General features: G+C 32.4%; 2 protein-coding genes across 4 annotated transcripts; one reads left to right on the top strand and one right to left on the bottom strand.

Moving 5' to 3' along the window:
• The first annotated feature begins 2,026 nt into the window (after positions 1–2,026).
• Positions 2,027–3,000, top strand: LOC114762499 (60S ribosomal protein L37-3-like). Its single transcript, XM_028951995.1, has 4 exons — positions 2,027–2,093; positions 2,222–2,357; positions 2,519–2,620; positions 2,720–3,000. Exons 1-4 carry the CDS (start codon positions 2,091–2,093, stop codon positions 2,767–2,769), a joined length of 291 nt encoding a protein of 96 aa, XP_028807828.1. The 5' UTR covers positions 2,027–2,090; the 3' UTR covers positions 2,770–3,000.
• Positions 3,001–5,325: 2,325 nt separating this feature from the next.
• LOC114762471 (uncharacterized) lies at positions 5,326–13,317 on the bottom strand. Of its 3 annotated transcripts, XM_028951967.1 has the most exons (16): positions 12,844–12,924; positions 11,867–12,060; positions 10,825–11,218; positions 10,565–10,742; positions 10,308–10,447; positions 9,025–10,234; positions 8,821–8,921; positions 8,477–8,621; positions 7,952–8,020; positions 7,815–7,860; positions 7,395–7,711; positions 7,109–7,188; positions 6,875–7,010; positions 6,440–6,620; positions 5,970–6,052; positions 5,326–5,637 (listed from the first exon to the last, which is right to left on the bottom strand). In XM_028951967.1, coding segments are annotated over exons 2-16 (3,216 nt in total). In that variant the 5' UTR covers positions 11,868–12,060; positions 12,844–12,924; the 3' UTR covers positions 5,326–5,502. The 3 variants fall into 3 exon arrangements, with proteins under 3 accessions (XP_028807800.1, XP_028807791.1, XP_028807805.1); XM_028951958.1 differs by lacking the exon at positions 11,867–12,060 and having other exon boundaries at positions 12,844–13,313; XM_028951972.1 differs by lacking the exons at positions 5,326–5,637; positions 5,970–6,052; positions 6,440–6,620; ... (1 more) ...; positions 7,109–7,188; positions 11,867–12,060 and having other exon boundaries at positions 7,578–7,711; positions 7,952–7,998; positions 12,844–13,317.
• Positions 13,318–23,364: the final 10,047 nt, after the last annotated feature.

A 23,364-nucleotide genomic window follows, 5' to 3' on the forward strand; every position in this document is an offset into this window, starting at 1 on the left:
ATCAAAAAAAAATTTCTAAAAGAAAATTGCAAAGAGGTGCAACAGAAAAGAAAGCAAGAAGTGAAAATAAGTTAAAATTCTACCAGATTGTTCATTCACGACTGCTCCCAAGAGAGGGGGGGGGGGGGAAGAGGGGTTGCCACCACAAGAAAAGGCTGAATTTCCGATGCATAAGAAAGAAGAGGGATTTTTTAAAAAAAGCTAATATCGCTCTAAAATACCTAGTTAAAATTATTTTAAAGTGCCTTACTAATTTAAAAAGTAACAATAAGGGTTGGGTCTAATGAAAAAGTCTATTCTCTTACAACATGGTGAACCAATGTTTAAATCCTTGTTGGGAGAAGTATCCGACAGTATCTTGAATAAGATTGTCTCTAATAGAAAGATAGTTATACCTAGAAAAAATATACTTATTTAAGAAGTATTTATGTGATAATGCACTTTCACTTCAGTTTTAATTTGCAAAAATAAGTTGAAATAATAGTATAGTGTAGCATGAGATTGCTGGCATATCAAAGTTCAGTTGTGCCCATGAAATCCTTTTATGCTCAAACTCAATCGCATCACTCTGCATTATGAAAATGAAGTGCGACATAAAGATAAGCATTAAAAGAAAAGAGAAAAGAAAAGAAAAGCTTGCTTTCGTAATGCAGTGAGGTAGCTATCCACTCTTTCCTCTCCACCAACCTAGGTTTTATAGAAAGAAAAACTACAAATATAAGCTCTTTCTTGTGCAATGTGAAAAAAAATTGATAAATTGAAATACAATTTTTTGGGTAAAATTTAAAAATACCAATTTTACCAAATACTACCTTTGAAAATCAATGCGGATCATTAATTCAAGCAAGGAGCCTAATTGACAAATTTGTCATGAAGGTTGTCTAGTGATTCAAATGTATGCCATAAGTTGTTCCAATAAGAGGGGAAAAAAAACATTTTTTTAAGGAAAGGAGAACATGGCCCCTGAAATTTTATTGTTCCTCTATTCTAAAATACTAACTCCTGTTCTAAATATAAGAGCTAGTTGATTAATTTGAGTAAATTAAAAAAATAATATAAGTTAATTATTTGTAATAAATAAGTGTTGTCTTTCCTAAAATATCCTTACTAATCAAGTGTATTGACTAGAACTACTATTATTAGAAAGACTACTTTGAAAAGAAAATGAATAAATATAAGAAACAAAATTAATTGAGGTCTTATAATTATGCCAAAAATAAAAGTCAAACAACATTTTGTATTAAGGACCAGAGATAGTATAAGCTTTTTTTAAATAGTATTTTCATTTCACTTTATGTCTTTATAAAAGTTGTTTATTGATTTTTTTATTATATATTTATTTATATACTACCATTCAGTCCCAAATATAATAGCTAATTTATCATGCTATTTACACAATAAATTAGGCCTTATATTTAGAATTGGATGTAGTATACATATAAAAACTAACTCAAATACAAATAAAAACACAAAATAACGTGATTTTGAGTTATTGAAAAATGTTTTTCGTCAAAAAAGGATAAGAAAAACCCATTAGATCAATTTTGACTTGTTTTAAGATGTTTGAGACCAGACATATCGCCAGCTGCTTCGGTCCAGTTTTGATAACACTGTTACAAAGGGGTTAAATGGAGAAACATTGTACCCAAAAAAAAAAGTGGAGAAACGAAATAAGCATTCCTATTTACTAAATTTTTTTATTTATAAAAAATGTGCCATTTGATCAATTGGTAATTAATTTGGAGTGATAAAAGGATAAATTTTTGATCATATATTTTTAAAGAAAATAAAAAAATAACATTTGATATTAAATACTCACTTTTTCCATACTGCAAATAGCATCAGAAACGTTGGCAAAAACATTAAAAGCCATCAAGGAAGCCCAATAAGGGTCCAATAAGCCAAGTTAAGGGTTGGCTTTGCTTGTCTCATGAACTGGGCCCATGGGCCTGAACTCAGGACCGGTTCGCCTCATAAGTGAACCCTAGAACCCCATTTTCATTTCGCTCGTATAAAGCCTATCCTGAACGCCGCTTCTTATTCTTCCATACTTCCTCGGCTGGAGCTGAATCTAGGGTTTCGGGGTGACAATGGTATGCTCCCTCCCTCCCTTATACTGATGTTTAATGAACAACGTGCCTGTGCCTTTCTTGAAGGTTCTCTTTTTCTTTTTTTTATGCTGAATTTGGACTAATTTTGTGGCGCCTTAAATGGAACGCAGGGGAAGGGAACAGGAAGCTTTGGTAAGAGGAGAAATAAGACCCACACTCTCTGTGTGAGATGTGGCCGTCGCAGCTTTCATCTCCAGAAGAGTCGCTGTGCGGCATGTGCTTACCCCGCTGCTCGCAAGAGGAAATGTAGGTCTTCCTTTGAATTTCATGGATCGATTGGCTTGGTTAACGAGTTGATATCTCTTTACATTAGATTAAGACATTATCTTTGAATTCTGATGCGTGTGATCGCCAGTTCGATCTTTTTGTGGGTATCGATTATATCATTTTCTGATTACGATTCTCAGATAACTGGAGCGTGAAGGCAATCCGTAGAAAGACCACAGGAAGTGGACGGATGAGGTACTTGCGTAACGTGCCTCGAAGGTTCAAGAGCGGTTTCAGAGAGGGTATGCCAAATCATATCTATCTTAATATGCAGTGATGGGGTTTAATGTCTGATGGGTTATAATTATCACTGATTTGTTCTTCGGGGTATTTTGATTCAGGTACTCAAGCCGCACCCAGGAAGAAGGGAGCCGCCGCCGCCACAGCTTAAGTCTCCGGTAGATCGTTGTTTTCTAAATCTGGTTAATTAATTATAGGGTTTTGAGGTTTTTATTGTGGGGGCAAGCATTTGGACAATTATTAACAGTTTCTATGGCCTCAGTACGTCTGTCATTTTTGTCTCGAGTAATATGTAGTTGCTTTCATTTAAATGAGAAGACTGTAAGACTATTTGGTTGTTTACTGAGAGTTTATGGCGTCTATAATTTTGGTTTTACATTTAATGGCTCGTAGGAGATCCCATCATATTGAAGTGTGGTGCCCAATTAACCTATCTTGCATGGGACGTGCTAAATTCTGTTGACGCTTAGGGTAGTTTTCTTGAGAGCATCAGGGGGATAATCTGGTGATTTCAAGTCCAGTTTCCTCATCTGTAAGGCCGAACGACCAGGTTTTTTGCCTTAGAACTTGGTTGAAGTCTGCCCATTATTATTTTTTTTTTTTAGGGGGGAGGGGGTGGATCTTCACACCATTTATTGTAGGGGCTATTGAATATTTGGATGCTTGAATAGATTCTTTCGTTGAATCTAATTTTTGTGCTAACTTGTACATAAACCCCAGCTATCTGTAAAGGGGTTGGGGATTGTTTCTCCAAACTTGGCTCTTTTTCCTGGGTTGGGGTTTCAAGTTTATGAAGCGTTCAAAATAGCCTGGCGTTTTCATTGGTCTGACAATGAACATTGAATTACTGGATTGGGGAGTAGCTTTACGGAGTAATCAACTTTTTTTTATAATATTTACAAGACTGAAGCGCAAATTTATGCTCATAAGTGATGATCGTACCCAATCCTAATTCGATTAAGTTTTGTTGCTAAACCATGACGGTTCCGGAAGCAACATTATGGTGCTAGTATGCCCGTTGTTTTTCTATCAATCTCTTTCTCGTTTCCCTTACCAAAATGATATTATGGTGCTAGTATAGATTGAAATTCTATTCCTTGAAATGAGATATTTAACTTCAATTGTTTTCACCTTTTACAAAATGAATTCCTGTTCAAGGTTGCTGTTATTGAAGATGTTTATCACTTTGATATTGGAATTTTGAGTTTTTTAAATGTTTTCACTTTGACCTTGAAATTTCAATCAAGTTCTAGTTAGTCTTGAATATGTTTAATCCTTTATTATTGAGAGTCTTTTATTTTTCTCACCAAAATAAGGGTAATTATGATATTCCCTTTTTTCAGTAAAAAAAGTGGGGATAAGTCTAAAAAGATACTTCCCCGCTTTAGGTGTGATTTAACCTTTTGATTCCAAGATTAAGAAAGACAAGCTATCATGCTGCTTTTGTTCCTTTTTGCTTAATCAAAATTTTTCTTTGGGCCAATTGATGTCATGAACTCGTCGCGAGTTCTAAACTCGATGTGACGTGGGAATGATTACTGATAATAAAATTATAAAAGAAGTTAACGATGCGAAAAAATCTTTGCTTAAAAATACAGTTGTTTGTCAAATTTTATTAAATTTTACAGTGACATTCCCTCTATCTTTTTTAATAAGTGACCACCATCATCTTTTTTTTTCTTCCTAAATATAAATAACATTTATAAGTTATTTTAAATTTTTGCAGCAAATTTTTTATTGTCTCCCAGTAATTATTTATTTTAATATTCAATATATTTATTGTATTATTTTTTAAACTATTATCTATCTTTATCACACATTTTCTGTTTTCTCATAATTCTTTTTATTATAATAATTGTTTTATTCTCTTTCTTATATTCTCTCTCCCTATAAATAAAGGTATTTTAGAAAAAAAAATGTTTAATTTTTACATATTTATTGTTTTTAACTAATTTTTTGATTTATGTAATAAAGTCCTATGTTGTTCATAATAAGGAAGGAATAGAGGGAGTACCATTTAATAATTTTTTAACATTTGTATAATAGTATTAAATATTAAATGACAAGTATTTTAAAATAAAGAATCGGACATATTTTCATGTTTTTACAAGTCACTTCTAACATTTTCATTGGAACTAAAAAAGAGTTTAAAACTACTAAATATAAAAATTAACAAAATTTTCAATTTTATCCTTATTTAACTATTTTTCAGTAGGCAAAGGATCAAGTTTAGATGATAGAAACTAATATTGAATAAGGGCAGCGTGAAAAATGTAATCAATATCTTATATCGTGACTTGTGAAAAAGATTTAAAAAAATTCCTTCCAAATAGAACTGGAGGGAAAAAAAACCAAGGTTCTTTGTATCCCTTGTCGTCTGCGTTGGAAGAATTCCGGCAGTAGCAAAAATAAGCATCCACATATATGCTTTTTTGTTTTTTTAATAGTACAGTCTCCACATGTAAGTTTATGAACAGAAAATGCAATCATGCATATTCATTTTTCTAAACCAAATACGTGGACCTGTGATCACTGCTTGAGTGCTTTCATCCTATCCACGAATTCATGGCACTCGGGTAATTTCGCAGAGATTAAACTTGTGACATCCAGCTATACTTGCCATGAAATGTTGTCATTTTAATTAAGTGTTGGGTTTATCTTAAATTTTAAATTACTATTCAAGTTGAGGCAATAAAAGACTATCATGTAAAGATGAAATAATAGCATTGCTATCAGAATTTACAAAAATAGTTGCGCTGCGAGCAAAAATCAATGGATGGCATGGCAGGTTGCGGCGATAAATGGGGCAACCAGAACGTAAGCAATACGAAAACCAAGCATCCATCAAAATGTTTCTCAGGAGCTAAATTGGAAGTAATCATCTTCACTTAGATTTAAACTCACCAAATTTGTGTTTTTCTTCATGAAGCTGCTTGAAGGCGTAGTCTAGTTCTGGAAATGCCGATAATATAAGTAACTCGAGAAGGTCATAAGCCAGCTGCTTCAAGCACACAGATGACTGTGACAAGGGAATCAACAAGAGTCATTGAATTGCAACCAAACTAAACTATGATAAGATGAATGGCAATAGTGCAGAGTAGCAAGATCATAAAGCTAATTATAGGAATACATGTCTTGAAAAACAGATAATCATGATCCAAGTGAAGCTAGTGAATTAAAAGTGCAATATTCATAGGACAGATTGAAACTAACGTAGGATAAATAAAACAGACACTATGGGTTGATGTAACCCAAAAGTATAGTGTTGATGTTACAACTAACAACAACACTGCAGAAACAAATATTCTCCTCCGAGAACATAAAAACATCAAGCAATTAAGAGGAAATTACCTGTAGAAAAAAATAGAGATCCCGAGCACACTGTTCATACTCCTTGCGACCAACAAGACCAACAATTGTTAATGGTGCATGATCTGCATGCACGTAGCAAGCAGAAGCAGGAAAGAAGCAGCAATATTATTTTATCTTTTTTATAATTGAGATAATCCACCTACTTAAATAGAGATGAAATTAGGCAAATTGCATTTTTGGTCCCTCTAGTTTGTTTATAAGAAAAATTTAGTCCTAATTTCAATCTGAACAACGTCAACACACTGACATACACTCAATAGTGCAATCACGACCAATTTATTTTAATTGGAGTAACGTTGTCCAGAAAAAGCAATTAAAGACAACTTTGAATTATTTTGTCTTTAATTCCTTATTTCCAGATGATTAAAAAGAAAGGATCATAAAACTAATTTGCTTCACTGTGCAATCAACAGACTTAAATAATGGACAAACGAGATGACATGCATCACCTATCATTAGTGAATACACAAACTTTGCACGTCGATCTGCCTCCTCTTGCTGTTCATCGTCCAACCTAGGAGAAGATGCTGCTGGAGATTGTTGGCCAGGAGGTAAATTCTGAGACGAGCTTGGAGGTGGCGGCCTTCGTTTCGGATGCTTGGTTAAGAATATTCCATCAGGCCAGAGTATCTATAGAAGTAGCACAATGGCTTGTATCAGCATATCATGTATTTATCAAAGAATTGTACATCAAGTACATTGCTCCTTTCATATGCTTCTTAGAGAGCTCAATTACGGCCCAGAAACATTATCAGGTATGAACATTATATTAAGTAAATAATACAAGACGTAGGCGTCCAGAAATTTATCAAAGCTAATGGATACTTAAATGGCAAGTTTCCAGAACATTACAAATTCTATAACAAAGCAGGTCACAAAATTACATGTTCAATTCGGCTGATCCCAGAAGCAACCACAGATCCCTTACGCAGAAGCTGGATTTTCTCTATCAACCAATCATCAAAGGCATCACCCATTCCTAATTGAAGAATCTGTTTGGCTACCCAAAAAGCCTTCCGCCTGCATCGAACACAAGCTAAACATTATAAGCAAAACTTAGCTTGTGGATCTCAAAACCAATATTTTATATTTAGGATAAACATGATTTAATAAGCTACCTAATCCAGCCACCATCTTGAACCTGGAAGATAACATCAACCAGATCCAATATGGGTACACTCAAATTTGGTGGAACCCACTGCATCAAAGAATGCAATATTATCAGTACCAGCTTCCATCATGATTCACACATCTAATAAATGTTCTAAAAGGAAACACGTCAATAATTGAATATTAACTCGCACTGAATATTACAGAATGTCTTCACCAAAAAAAAAAAATTACAGAACTAGAGATGAGACATTAAGTGACAACTAGAGAAGACTTGAGTTATCTTGAGATCACCTCGGTAGGAATAGCATCAGATGAAGTATTATGGGGTGAATTATGTTCCTTGTCTGAACCATTAGGCTTGCTTCCTTTCACTGTATTTGGTAAGTTCTTCGGAGATGGTGCATTCTTTGATGCTTTAATATCTGCACTAATGCTAGAATTTTCTTTTGACCTTAGTCCATCGGCCATGTGATTATTTCTTCCTCGCAAAGCAGCATCCTTATTGTCTGTGTTATGGTTTTCTCTCCTTGAGAGCAAGGGGCCACTCGCAGATGTGGACAAATTAGAAGCTCTTCCAGTCTTTTCAGATGGCTTGCCTTTCAGGTCAACTAGGATAGATTTTAATAAACAAAGAAATGCAAAACAAGTCAAAAAAGAGTGGGGCAAAATCAAATTGTCGCCACACAACACTATCCATCAAACATGAGTCACCTGACAATGTTTCAATGATAGAAAATGAATTCGTGAATAGGTAAGTCTGCAAAATAAGACACAGTAATAAGAGATAATCCAAGAAAAACAAAACCACTAGGCAACACAACGTTGAAATGAGGGACAAAAAATTGGACCTGCGAATCAACACTGAGAAAGTCCCATACTTCAATTGATCCTGAAACTGTTGGAAGCTGCATGAGGTTCTGAAGAAAAACAAACAGAAATCAAGAAAGCGAGGAAGTGCATCATTAGCAAACAAAAAAAAATAATAACAATAATAATAACACTATACAATACATGCAAACGAAGCAATATCTTAAAACAGAGATTCACCCAACACCTATAATAGTTGAACTAATACATTGATATTCCGTTTCTAAGACAGTGCTGAAACCAATTAATTCATTCTTATTTAATCAAAAGGAATGGATTGGTTGAGAACGAAAATACACCAATAAACTAGGAAAATAGAGACCAACTTTTGATTGTTTTAAGAACTAATAAACACTCCAATAAAGGAGAAAATAGAAGGAATTTGTTCCAAATGTCATTTAAAACATCTTAAGTTTACAGACAATCTGTATTATCATGCTATAGTAGCTGGATGGGTGATGGGAGGAACCCAAAAAAAAAAAAAAAAAGTCAGTTGAGTTGCTAACCTTTAGATATTTGTCCAGCAATATACATCGCTCTTGAATGATAGGCACATCCAAACCTGTTGACAAGAAATGCTTTGGAGGCAAATGAAGATCATATTCAGGAAACTCTTTCAAACGCCTATGTAGCTCCTCAAAATGACGAAACCTTGGGGATTAAAATTAAACATCAGTTATGCATGCCTCAGAGTATAAGAAGACATAATCATATTGACAAAATAGTAATCCTTCGGTGCTAAATATAAGACCTACTTTGTAGTGTAATTTACACTACAAAGTGGGTCTTATATTTAGGGCCGGAGGAATATAAAAACACATGGCTTAAAGACAGAAAAAAGACTCGTCACCTTCTTTTAATTGACCAACTGTTATTATTTACATCTGTAACAGATATGGAATAAACAGCAAATGTTCTTGAGTCACTCTTCACAATGTTTGCACCTAAGACCTGCATCAGGGGATCGGCTTACCATTTTTCTCACATATATACCAGAATAAAAACTTTTAAGTTTCATAGGTCAAGGGAGTTATAGAAAATAATGAAAGAGTACCTCACATCTCAACTTAAAAAAGGAATCTGTCGCCAAGGAACTTTTCAGGGAATTAACAGAAGCTTCTGATTTAGAAATGAAGGATGCAGAAGAAGAAGCAGCTGCTCCACTGTATATTCTACCTAAATTTTCAGGATCAGCCTCATCACTAGAGTCTTCAGAGCTTGCATGTTTATTCATAGAACTAAGTATATCTTGTCCATCACCAAATAAAATGCTGGTTCTCTCTACTTCCTGCCAAGTATGTGTGTTATGACCACTTGGCCTAGACCTTTTCCAGCCAGATCGAGTTTTCAGTGGTCTCTGATAGTGAGAATGCCTCTTATTCATTTTCTTGGTGGTACGACCATCAAAATTTTCAAGTGGGTGATGAATATGAGAAACCGCCTGATTTCTGTTACTCTTTCCATTCCAAACTTTAGTTACAGGGGAATCAAGACCAGTTATAGTTTCATCATCTTCAGAGTCATAAGAAGTAGTGCTACCTGAATCAACCGTCTGCAAATGCATGTATTCATGCCCGTCATTTTGATATGATGTTAAAGAAGGGCATGTTGATCCATTCATGTCAGCCTGAAATATTGGGTTTTCTACGCTGTACTGAGTGTTGTGTCTAGAATCAACATTGATGTCCTTGGATGGATTAAGCTTACAAGTAGTCTCCTTTTCTTTTGGTCTAGATAAAGCCTTTACAGGACTCACCATTAGAGATTTTTCTGCCACAGAATTCTGTGGCAACTGCTTATTCAATTGATTCTCTTCTACCCTATTCTTATAATTTTTCCCCTTTGTCCACAAGTTATCAAAATGTTCGGGAGCAAGGGCTTCAGTCTTTCTGCGAGAGAATTGATCTAAAATCTCACCCCACTCTCCTCCTGAGCGATGGCGTTGAATAGCCAGATCATCACTAGTTTGGGACTTTGCAGGCAGTGAGCTCCATGAACGTGATGATTGAGCATTTATTGAAAGCAATGGGTCTTTTGAAAATTTATCATTGGCATTATCTTCTGCAGATGACTTTGTTTTTTTGGAGGTGCCATTTCTTAGCTGCACAAGCTCAACGCCAGTAACAGAAGGATCTAAAGAGAAGGGGTCAGATGAATCCGGCGATCCTTCTTCTTTGAAGTGAGATGCTTCTTCAACTGCAGTAGCCCCTTTATTAACCTTGGTCATATTGATTACTACAGATTCAATTCTTTCATTAATAAATCTGCCAGCAGAAATTAGGGAGAATAAGAATAACAAAATACATTAAAAGAAGCAAAATGACTCTAAATGGATACCTCGGACTAGCTAAATTTAGGACAGGTCGCATCACTGCACATGACAGAAGCTCCCTTGCAGTATATCGGAAGTAAGAGCATTGCAAGTCCTCGGGCTTGAAGGTGACAGACATAAGAGCATCCGTCAGATGCTGCAGAACCTGCCCATTAACAATTTCAAAGCATAATTCCCAAAAAATTAGGGGGGGGAGAAAAACAGAGAGACTATATACCAAAGAGTAATTATTAGTTATATGTAAAGCAATGAAGTTCCAAACCTTATGTTCGGCCTCAGCAGAAAATAAAGCTGGATGCAGTTTGTTCTCAGAAGCCAACGCAAGTTTCAGTTCAGCATCTCGACCTTCAAATGTAACTGAACCTGAAAGTTGTTTTTCAATCTTTGCTTGAGTAACACGATACAGCTCCAAATGTGTGCATATGAGATGAATAAGATCCCTGAAACATAAAAGAAAAGTTAACACCCAGTTTGTCAACTTATGACCTAAAATAGAGTGAAATCAAGAGAGGGGAAAAGCACCTTATCAAAAGATCAATTAGATTTATATTCCTCACACGTCCTGATATTTCCCCAATAACATCATTCATTGTTTGCACTAACTCCTCTGGACCCTCTCTATCTGGTGTCAAGCGAGAATACCAAAGGTTTGTCACCCACTCAGAAACGAGATGTCTTGTGAAGTGGTCTATGGCCTCCTCAACAACAGGAGAATTCACTTTCACTCTCCAATCAGACTTTGTAACAACTTTAGAAAATTCAGGAGGTTTCTTTGAAGACTGATCACCGGTGGAGCCAGGCTTATTGTTGTATGCAGCAGCTTTTCTCTTCATATCAAAATCAAGTGATAAATAACGGAGGATAATAATTAAGGAGGCTGCAGCAGGTAAGTTGACCCAAACTGAGGAACTTGTCACTGAAATGAAAGGTAGGGAAATAAATAAGACACTCAGAACAGGATATAAAAACATCATCTCAAGCGTGTGAGACACACTTCAAACATTTGAAGTATAACCAAAACACGTAATGGACGTTTGATATAGGTTGAAAAAGATACCAATCAAGTAAACAAGACAAGAGTTTAAATACCAGATATTGAATACAGAAGGAAAAGATTAATCTCAAATTTTATTCTAAAACTAAGTTTGCTGACACCTATTCCAAGTAGTATTTTGATCATGTTATCAATACTTAGTCTCGTTAACCAATAAATAGTCTTGTAAACCAATAAAACAAATCCAATAATTAAGCAGTGGATTGAAGAAAAGAAAATACACAACCAGAAGAGAGGTATGCTTTGTTGAGCTCAGTTCCAAGACAAACCTCAATAACAGCATGTTTGGATGGGATAACGGGGACTTACATGAGCAAGAGAGGACAAGACAAGAGAGCTAGAACACAATGGGAAATGAACTTTTCCACGTGTCAAGAAAATTAAGTTTAAATGGTAAGAGAAAAGAGAAGATTATTTGCTTAAATAATTATGTGATTTCTTCATAATGAGTACAGCCGTTGTTTATGGAGAAGAGGGAGTTCGGGAACACTGAGATATAAAATCACTTACTCAGTCAATTTATCTAATGTCTTGTCTTAAACTTGCTCCATTTGTTATACCATTTTTCTCAATGAACAGCTATCATGAAAGTTCCTTGTAAACCTTCTACTTGTTCAACGCTAAACTAGAATATGAAGACCTATCCAGGGAAGAAGGTGGAGACTGCCAAGGGCCTCAGGGTTGACAAGTAACATATCGCCAACCTGACCAAAGAAGAAAGTAGGGATCCTTAAAGTTGAAAATAGATCGCAGTTGCCAACATGACCATCTATCCTTGGTCTGTGAGTAAATGCAGTAACTCAACTAAATTATTTCGGTATTCTACAAACGAAGCACGCAAAGTCAATAATTGAGCAACAATGTTAGTAACTAGAGAAGCCGTTCGCTGCTACCTTTCTTAGAGCAACAAGCGGGAGAATCGGAGGCAAGCAGAACTTTTTCCATAGAAAACATTTCAATGTAACTCCTAGTAAAGAAAGTCGTACACCTCGATCATGGATCAAATCCTGTCTTCTCATGTTAAACACGATAGGGAGTCTTTTTATTAATCGGGGAAACAAACAGAACGATAAGGCCATGATTTTGCGTATTGAATTCAGTGTTTACTATAGTTTCCCCAACGCGATTCTAGTAGAATACGGTAGCTCAATGTAGTATGTAACTCAGGATAAATGCCATCACAATCCTATTATTATTTACACAGTGGGAAAGTGGTGGCTAACACTGATCGGCAAAACGACAAAGAGGCTGTCAAAAGGGATGCCCAAACTAAATGAACAACACAGAGCTAGGTGCATACCCAAGTAGGCAAGTAGCTGCTCTGAGTTTGAATTAATAAAATAAACATTCTACGAAATAACAAAAATAGAAGTTTAGCCCCAAGGAACTAGGGGGCAGCAGAAACACAGATGATCGATTTATGCCCAACTGAACTAGAAAGAATCATAATTTCAAATAATACACCAAAGCGATAACAGGACACTTACACGACATGAGATATGACAGTCCTATGACGCATATGACCAGGAAGACAATCCGTTTCTTCGCTTCATCAACAAGGTCCCTCACCGTAGCCCGATTCGGCGTGCTCATTTCCTATCCTATATCACTCCGCGATAGAATATTATACCAAATCAATGCGGATGCCCTACTTTTGGCTCTGCCCCATCACCAACTGCCGTAGAAGGCAAATTGAACACGCCCGTGAACAGGATCGTGCAATGAGTAGCTATTTCGTAAGCAATTCGATTAGGAACACCGAGATATTTGGAGTTCAGAGAGAGGGAAATCAAAGAATTAGAAGAGGCAGAAGAAGAATGAGAGTCGAAGAGATTCAACGCCAAAGAGCATTAGGTTTTTGTTTCTGTGTTGGTAATAAGATTGCGTATGCTCATACGGATATGGTGGTTATGAGCAAATTGTCAGAGTTTCTTCGGTTAGTTTCTCTTGCACTTTTCCCTGCGTTCGGATTTGGGACGTGGAATTCTCAGTTCACCTGTAAAGTCGTCCTTGCTACCGTTCTCATTTTCTTTGAAGGCTTAATTAAAAGAAATTAGGTCAAATTATTTTTTCCCATTAACTTTCTTAATTGTTTCAATTTAATTTGAATTTTAAAAGTATTTTAACTGAATCATTAATCAAATTATTTAACAGATTCAATTGCATAATATAATAAGTAATAAAATATGATAAAATTTAAAAAAACATAGGCTAAATATCTTTAAGCATTTATAGAATTGAAGGAATAAAGGACTAACGGGTAGTTTAACTTTTTAATTCATGCTCTATTTTTTATTATTGTATTTTAATACATTTTTAATTGGTTAACCATCCATTCTATCATTTTAGACCAATTAACTTTAAAAAGATCAATCAATTAAGCTCATTCAAAATATACGTAGTCACTAGTCCTCCAATCCTAAATATAAATCTCATTTTATAGTATAATTTACACTATAAAATGAATTTTATATTTAAGGCCAGAAAAATAATTTATTTTATTTTACCTTTTACACAAATAATTATGTTTATAGTGGGTCTTGAGAGATCAAGATTTAATCCTTCCTGATATAACGCAAATGTATATGATTAAAATATAAACTTTTTTTGAAAAGTTTTCACTTAAAAAGTGTTAGACACTTATAAGCTGTTTTTTTTTTGGTGATAAAAATTTTAAAAGAAGAGTTGGGTTCATCCACAATCTAAAAGTATGACAACTAACCCTTAAGCACAACCCTGCCCAATGTCATAGTTTTACAGCCAACACTGTGACGTGTTTCAGGGTCAAATCCCTTTCCTTAGTGAGCGTGTCCAACCTTTTTACTTGTTGAATTCACATACGAGGGGATGGACACCTACAAGCCTTTTTTTTGTAAGAATTTAAAATCATAGTAATATTGTCTCTTATTATTAAACAAAATAATGTTGACATTTTATTTTTTAACGACAGTGGACAATATTGTTAGGATTTTAAATTTTTTAGACAAATTTGCACTATAAAAAAATTTCTAGTGCCCAGCATTCCTGAATAAAAATTTCTGAGACAAATTTGTATGTTAACCATATATATACTAAACAATATAAAATATGAAAAGATATTGTTAGTTATACATTTTTTAAATCCTAAAATTATAAATAATATTGGCTTATTTCTAACTCTGCACACATGTACGAGACCTAATCTTATTTTAATAAAGTTATTAGTGGACATATGCTTCATCAATCATCCAGCCGAAAATACTACACCTAGATAGCATTTTTTTATTATATCTGTGAGCATAAATCATAAATATCTGCCAAGCAGGGACCACGCTTGATATTTTAAAAAAAAAACGTGTGAAGATTAAACAAGTAAATGACTGAATATACAGCAACAAACTGAAGGATGTTTGGGTATTATTGGAAATTCAGGACCAGATTTTATTTCAATCCGGTTAACATTTTGACTTACTCAAAACATATTTATTTTGGTATTCTTCGATGGTGGGCTGGGCTTGGGTTTTAAGCCCTTTAAGGTTGCCCCAAAAAAGGAGAAAACAATGAACAAAGCTTGTTGGGGGGGGGGACAAAGAAAGAAAGAAAGAGAAATAAAAAAAAGTTTTTTTTAACTTCCAGGGATTAATAATTAATTCATACTCAGGCATTAACAGACCTTCAAGTTAAAATGGTGTAAGATGACTTTCTTGATATAATTGTTTTTTTTTTTGAGCAAAACGATATAATTGTTTATTTAAAAGACTTCAATTTGAGGACGTCGAATCTCTTGCATAAAACTTAATTACCCCAAGTTCATGACTAGATTTTAAATTGGCAAAAAATTGTACGGTTAGGCTACATTATAAGAAAACCTTTTCAAAAAAAAAAAACTAAAATTATATGAGTGGGAAATTGCTTATGATAATATTACGTCCAATCCTAATTATAAGAGCCAGTTGACTAATTTTAAGAGATTAAGGAAGTAAGTTGAATTAGTTATTTGTCCTAAATAAGTGTTATCTTTCCTAAAATATCCTTACTAGTCAAGTGTATTGACCAGAACTATCATTATTAAAAGAGTTATTTTAGAAAAAAAATATATAAATATAAAAGATAAAATACATTAAGGTTTTATATTTAGAATTAAAATAAAAATAAAATAAAATTTTATATTAAGAATGAGAAGTACTGCTTTAAAAAATTTGATACGCACGTTCGTAAATCCTAACTTCTCATAAATTCTTGTTCATAGCTGTCGTGGGTCCACCTCATTATTAAATCCAGTCTATAAAGCAGAACTAATAATGGACATATCATATCACTAAATATCTATGAGCCACGTGGCCCCTCTGAACACATGAGACAACCCGATTTCGACCACAATCTTTTCTTTTTTAAATTATTTTTAAACCAACTTTAAATTATTTCTTATTAAGAAAAGGCAAGTGGTGACTTTGGACGTGTTTGATGTAATGATGACAAGAAGATCGGAGTTATATTTGAGGTTGAATGCGGGTAACACTTCGGGTCCTCCGATGATGCTGGCATGTTGCATTTTTTTGGGGCCAAATTTTAAATGAGTTCAGTTTCATGGGATTCACTTAGGGGACACAATTCTCAGAAATCAGTCTCAAAATATTCACCACTCAAAAATAATTTTAATAGTCTAAATTTAAAATTTTTCATCAATAATTTTTAAATAAAAACTATTTTTAAAAAAACTTATGGTTAAAAGATTACATTTATTTTGAATTATTTAATTACTAAAAAATATTTTTTAAAAAACAAAAATATAAAAAATTAAATCTCGGTTGTCTATTTTAAATTTGAAAAGTTGAATTTGATAAGCATCACTATGCTTATCACTGTTTTTTCATTTTTGTTGTTGTATTTTCCATGAGTTTTGTTTTGTCCATAAAAAGTTACTTCCTATTATCCTAAATATAAGACTCATTTTATAATCTAAATATAAAACTCATTTTATAGTGTAATTTATTTTACAAAATAAATTTTATATTTATGACCTAAGGAGTGTTATATGTGACGTAAGACAGAGAATCAGAGTAAATGTTTTCTGATATATCTGGAAATATTTACAGTACGGAGCTCTTTCGCTCGCTATCAACTTGACTGTTAGCTTTCTTCTCCTTTTTTTTCAATTAATAAAACGATCAAATATATTTGTGTGAATTTTTTGACCAGAAATATACTTGTGTGAATGGAACATTAATACAGCATTAAAAATATACAGAAATACAAGACATATACGACAACAACACATAACAAACACCAACTTAGAATATGGCTCACAAGATTGAGTACATATGGGTGTGTTTGGATAGAAACCAAACCATGATTTCAGAAGTGCTTTTACGGATTACGAAATAAATATGTGGAGGAGATTATCTCGTTTCGCGGAAAAGTGCTTCTGAAACTGCGGTTTTGGGATACCCAAACAGGCCCTATCTCAAACAAAGATGCTACAACCACCCTAACCAAGTAACCTGAGAGATAAAAGGATATGGCAGTTAACATTTAGCATCAAGTTTCGATGCCTGTTTGGGATGGTGTTCAAATTCGCATAATTTGAAACAAAACTCTTCTCACATACTTATTTTATTTTGTAAATCATATTTGTAAATTATGATTGAAAAGTTATTTATAATCTATCCTAAATAGATCCTAAAACTCTAACTACCTATAGACTCTGGGGAAAAGAAACGCTGAAAATTTAACTCAATTGGAGGACAATCCAACATTTGATAAACAACGATTACATTTTAAGAAGAAAAAAAAAGTACCTTTGCTATATACACAATAAGGACCAGTGCATAAAACTCTCACCAGGTGGGGTTTGGGGATAGATAAATATGTGTAGTCTGTAACAAAATAAATAAATAAATAAATATGTGTAGTCTTATCTTTGTAAACGAAAAGACCCCCGGCATTTGAAAAACACCAAAAACACTTTAAAAAAAGTGTTTTTTTACAAGTTGACACAAATTTCTTTTCACATATTTACGTCGCACATTATAAAAATATTTTTTAAGTGTTTTTGAGCGATGCCAAACTTATCAGAAATTTTTAGGATTTGAACCCTTGACCTTTAAGTCACATGACGGCAACTCCGTCATTATTTTAAGGCCCCGTTTAGCAGAACGATGAAAATCTCCTATAAGCAAGTTTTGCGTAAACAGAGATAAAACACATCTTACATATTTATCTCGTATTCTGTAAATTATTATTAAAAAAACAACTTATAAACTACTTATAAACTGTTCTAAACGCGTTATAAGCCTTATCTTTTGTACTACAATAAATACAACACTCCAAACAAAACTCACGCGCACAACTAAAAGCTGCCTGCAGCATCCCTGTAACCCCCATCCATGTGCTTAACCAGACAACCCTTGTTAACATAAACATCTAGCCACAGACAGAGTTAAAAGATCCCTAAAAACGGCTAGGGATGAAGTTAGGATTTAAATATGAGGGATAATATTTAAAAAAAATACATGTAATGCAAAGTTTGTATGAATTTTCGATAAACAAAAATATGTGTACTTTTCTTACGACTACTCCTGACCTAGTAGTGACTGGTAGGTCACAAGTGAGGCGGGTCCTCTGCTCTTTGAGAACGGGGGTTCGAAACCTCACTTGTTAAAAAGGGTACCGGGGAGGGCTTTACTTGTTGCCCGGCCCGAATCCGGATTAGTTGATAGCTCAGGTAATCGGGCGGTCGGATACCGGATGGTTTCGTACCAAAAAAAAATGTCTCTCTTTCGGTTCTTAATATAAACCTATTTAACTAATTTGATCAGATTAAGGAAGTTAGGTAAGTTAATTAATTATAAGAAGTATGACAGGTTTTTTCTAAAATACTATAATCATCTTCTTAATACCATCTTCTTATACTACTTGATTATGGTTGAGAGAATATCCATAAAGGTAATTTAGATAAAATTAATAAATATGAGGAATGAGTCTTATATTTATGACAAAACTAACTTAATAATCGAGTCTTATATTAAAGACCGAGGGAGGAGTATTACTTATCTAAGTATATAACACTAAAAAAATAAAAAATAAAATGGAGGGATAGGTTATAGGCCTGTCGAACCATTCGTCTCTTTCCATCACGATTACAGTCTCACCAATGGAGAGGCGGAGGGTCATAATTAAATATTTCCTCTAATATTTAATATAAAAATTAATTGAGAGATTAAACGTTGTTATAAATATAATATTTTTAATTTTATTTTTTAAAAATTATTTCTATTGATTCCAATGATTAAAGAACCGGACCGGACCGGACGGTCGGACCGGTTGAACCGTCACCCGGACTCGTTAACGGCTCGGTTGGACCAAAAAACCGTTTACATAGTTGAGCCGGATTGGACCGGAGTTGAGCCGTTATTAAGCCGGAAACCGGAGTTGGACGGGAAACCGGAACGGTTTTCAGAAAACCGGACGGTTTTTTAGCCTGACTGAAAAATACTAAAAAATTTTTAAAAAAATAGAAGAAAAATAAAAAAATTGATCCCCTTAAATATCCTAATATATTTTTAGACTAGTTATAACCATATAGTATTATTTCATTGAAAATTTCATATTGTGGTGTTAAAATCGTGAGTCGCTAGTCTTTTTGTTTCAATATTTGATCTATCTTTAAAAAAATATTTTGATTGAATGAATTGATAATTTGTAATATCATTAAATATTTTAAACATACATAAAATTTAAATATATAAGGTTTTAGTCCATTTTCAATGATTTTATTATAATTTAGATTATTTAAATGCATTTCTAAATTATTTAATAATTGATATTTTTCATATATACTAATTATATGTATATAATATTTTTTTAAATTAATTATTGCGTCACCGGTCTAACCGAACGGTCCGACTGATCCGACCGATTGAACCATGACCGTTGATCTTTCCGGTTTTTTTTGACTTCCGGTCCGGCTTTTAAAACATTGATTGATTCTAAAAATTCTACCAAGAAATATTTAATAATAAAGAGATATTTCCAATAACTAACTTAACTAATTTTAATTTTTAAATAGGATATCTAATATATTTATGTAAATGAAATGGGTTATTCGGCTTTTTATTTGCCCGCGAAGAGAGAAAATGATAGCCGAAAGGGAAAGAGGAGTTGAGAGGGTTATTGTGAGTTTTTAGAGCAAAAAAATAATTATAAGAAATTCTAAAAAATAAGTGAAAAGCCATCATTTTTTATGGTGAAATATGTCATCACATATTAATAAATTTAAATTTTTTAGAAATTTGACACAATTTTCTAGACAAAATTTATGGCCGCTCATATTTTATTTTTAGAGGTGTTATGAACGTGACTTTTTCTCTCGTTCAATCAACTTTTTTAGTGCAGCGGATAGGATGTTCAGGTGTGGCAGGTTGCTATTTCTACCCTTCTGGCCTTTTTTAAAATAATAATAATAATAAATAATGCTCCTTTTGTTAGGTGAAGGCACTACTTAGGTTAACGTGAACGGTTTTGTCAGGCATTTATTATTATATAAATAGCTTATTAAAATTTAAAAATTAAAAAAAACGTGAAAATAAATGAAAGCCACCATTAGATGATATGGAAGACATTAATCTTTTTAACAAGGAGGTGTGACAGTCTCCATTCTTTTAAAAATACTCCCTCTTATTCTTATTATTTATTTTAAATAAATAATTCAAAAATAATAGATAAATAATTAAAATTTGTTAAAACTAATAAATAGATTAAAAATATATTTTTGTTTTCAAATATACCCTTATAAATTATAATAAATAAGAAACAAGATGAAAGAGAATATATGGGAAAATATGATAAAAGAGAAATAATTAAGAGAAATATTAATAAAAATGTATTAAATGCTAAGACAAATTCAAATTGAAACTTATAAAATAGACAATGTTCTTTTTTAAATTTAAAACTTATAAATAGGGTTAAAGGAAGTATTGTAGATGATGCTAGGTTATTTGTCAAAAGGGAATTGGTAATAGTGATTTATATAATTAATAAATTTTATTTAGAATAATTCTCCAAAATTTAAAAACATTAACTAATTTGAGCTAAATTTCCACACACACATATAATACAATACTTATACAGCACTAAAACATAATCAAAAACTTGATTGATCATGACCAATCAAATCTTCCATCTCCCTCCACTACAGACCTCAACATTAATGGAGGGTTGTAGAGAACAAAATGTTCTTCTCCTTTCTTTCTTTTTTGCAACAAATTATTATATATAATGCCCTTTGAAAAATAAAAAAAGGGATATATTTCTATGAATGAAATGGACTATTCGGCCGCCTATATTCTCGTTTTTTTTTCATGTTTCATTTTTGCCCGGGCCATCGCGCAGACCAGATGTGTGTTAATTAAGGTCCATTTTAACATCATTGTTAAAATCACTTATATGTATGTTTTATGTTAGTCAAAACAAAACTTATTTTCTATATTTTTATCTCCTATTTTATAAATTATGATTAAAAAACTGCTTACAAAAAATAAGGTTTTGATGATGGAAGCAAAATTGCTCAGCTATCAAATAGGGGAAATGAAGGTTAAGCTTCCGTTACTTCGGGGTGGAACAGCTCTATTTTTAACATATTGAAAGCAAATTCTAATCATTAATACAAAAATTAGTTGTAAAATAATTTTTTTAAATATAAAATTTTAATTTAATTTATATTTCATATTTATCTATTTTGTTTCCAAGTAATCCTAATGGTGATTCACATGTTAAAAGATTTTTATATAAAAAAGTTTTTGATTAATGTACATGATTAATAAGAGTATTTTAACAAAGACAATATTTATTTGTTATAAATAATTAATTTAATTAATTTTTTAATATTCACAAATCAGTTGATTATCTAGCTCTTATATTAAGAATTACAGGTAGTATTAAATACTTTTAGGACGCTGAACACATATATGAAAATAGTTTAGAATGCCGGATATATATATTTACTCTTATTATTATCATAACTATTGGTAATTGTTTATTGAGGGTGAATTTAATTTTGCCCATGGAAAAATAAATGTAATATTTTAGGATTAAATCACGTTCGCAGACTGAAATATTTTTTAAGAAAAATGACCAAAATAGAAAAATTATAAATAGAGTCCCATGATAACATTAGTATGGGTTTTGATAATAATCTTATGGGTTTCGACAACAATTTTTATAAATAGGTCTCTCTGTGCAATTTTTCTATTTCAGTGGTCTTTTTTTGTCATTTTTCCTATGTTTTTCAGTGACTGCTTCTGTTTGAATTAATTTTTGATGTAATTTTGTTCCTAAAATATTTTTCTGAATAGCAACAAATACTTTAAAATTAGAATATCAAATACTACTGAAAATTATTGTAACATATTAGGTGTTACTCAATAAACACATACTGAATACTTCAGCTTTACATTTTATCTCTGCAGATCTTATAATACGTGACTCTTTCTCTCTCTAACTCAATTTAGGACCGGTTTGAAATAGCTTATAAATAATTTTTTAATAATTCTTCCGATTCAAAATATAAGCTAAACTTTCTTAAAAGGATTGGTTTTTTTATTTATAAAATAACATTCACTTTTGTTCAAGCATTTAATGAATTTTTTTTCAATTTTACCCCCTATATTCTCTCTCATCTTTAATTCATTTATTACTTTTTTTACTTATTCTCTTCATTAATAAAGGTATATTAGAAAAACAAATATATACCTTACACATTTATTGTTTTAAATTTATTTTAATTAGTTTTTTGATAAACACAATAGATAAAGTTTAACTTATATTTTAAACCGGAGGCAGTAGTGATTTATAGAATATAAGATAAGTATGTAAAAAGAATTTCATCTCGATTTATATAAAATGTGTTTATAGGATATTTTTACCATTCTGTCATGAGCCTTAATTGTTCCTTGTCAGCTTTCAGGGCACCACGCCACCACGTGGGTGTTCAGATTTGAAATTGGACTGGTCACGCTCTTTCCCCGTTCAATAAAAGTTCCAGCCCTTTCTGGTCTCTTATTTTGTTTTTTTTAATATTATGGGCTAAAATTAAACGTACGTTTAATCGTTTATATTTATATAAATTTTCATTTTAATCCTTAAATTTATAAGATATAGTTTTAGTCTTCCAAATTTGGCACCGTTAGTTTTATTTCAACAGAAAATGTTGATTAATCAAACTTAAGTGATTAATGTATAATTAAATGTTGACAAAGTATCCGCAAAAGATAGAGTTGTTTTGATTTTTTTTTTTTTAAATTTACATGACTTCAAATATAACAATATCACATCATAAAGGTTAAGATGCAAGTAAGTTTTGTCAGCGTTTTATTTTATAGCCATCACTTAAATTTGATGAGTCAGCATTTTTAATTAGATGAAACTAACGATATTAAAATTAAAGTACCAAAAACATATTATACAAATTTAAGAAATTAGAATAAAATTTTACGCAAACATAACATACAGAGCTTATGCTTTAACATAAATTGTGAATATGTAACATGAATAAGTTGTGAATAAAATAATTCATTTTAAGTTATACATAAATTGAAGAAACCTTCTTTTTATTATTGGAGCTAATGTTGGTCCTATATCTAAGATCTATTTAATATGCTTAATACTTTTTTTTTCCAAACTAACTGTATTAATATTCTCTAATAATAATCAAGTAAGAGAAGGGGGAAAGGAATTAAAAAAGATTATTAGAGTGTTTTACAAAAAAAAAATTATATTAACCAATATAACTAACACGCTTAATCTACTTAAATTAGTTAATTGAGTTTTATACGAAGGAAATGAGAAGTATTATTTATAAATTATGAATAATATAGCTTGTTATATGTTTATATTTTATGCCGATGTTTCAAAACCATAGAAGAAGATTAAAAGAACAAATTCTGGGTTTTCAATGGCCGACAAGTGTGGGGACTGCCGAAAGCAGAGACGAAGCAGGAAATCCATCACATGAAAATGATGGCACACAAGAA

This window comes from Neltuma alba, unplaced genomic scaffold, assembly GCF_004799145.2.
Source record: "Neltuma alba isolate B1F8T4 unplaced genomic scaffold, ASM479914v2 tig00001742_pilon, whole genome shotgun sequence".
Classification (NCBI taxonomy): Eukaryota; Viridiplantae; Streptophyta; class Magnoliopsida; order Fabales; family Fabaceae; genus Neltuma; species Neltuma alba.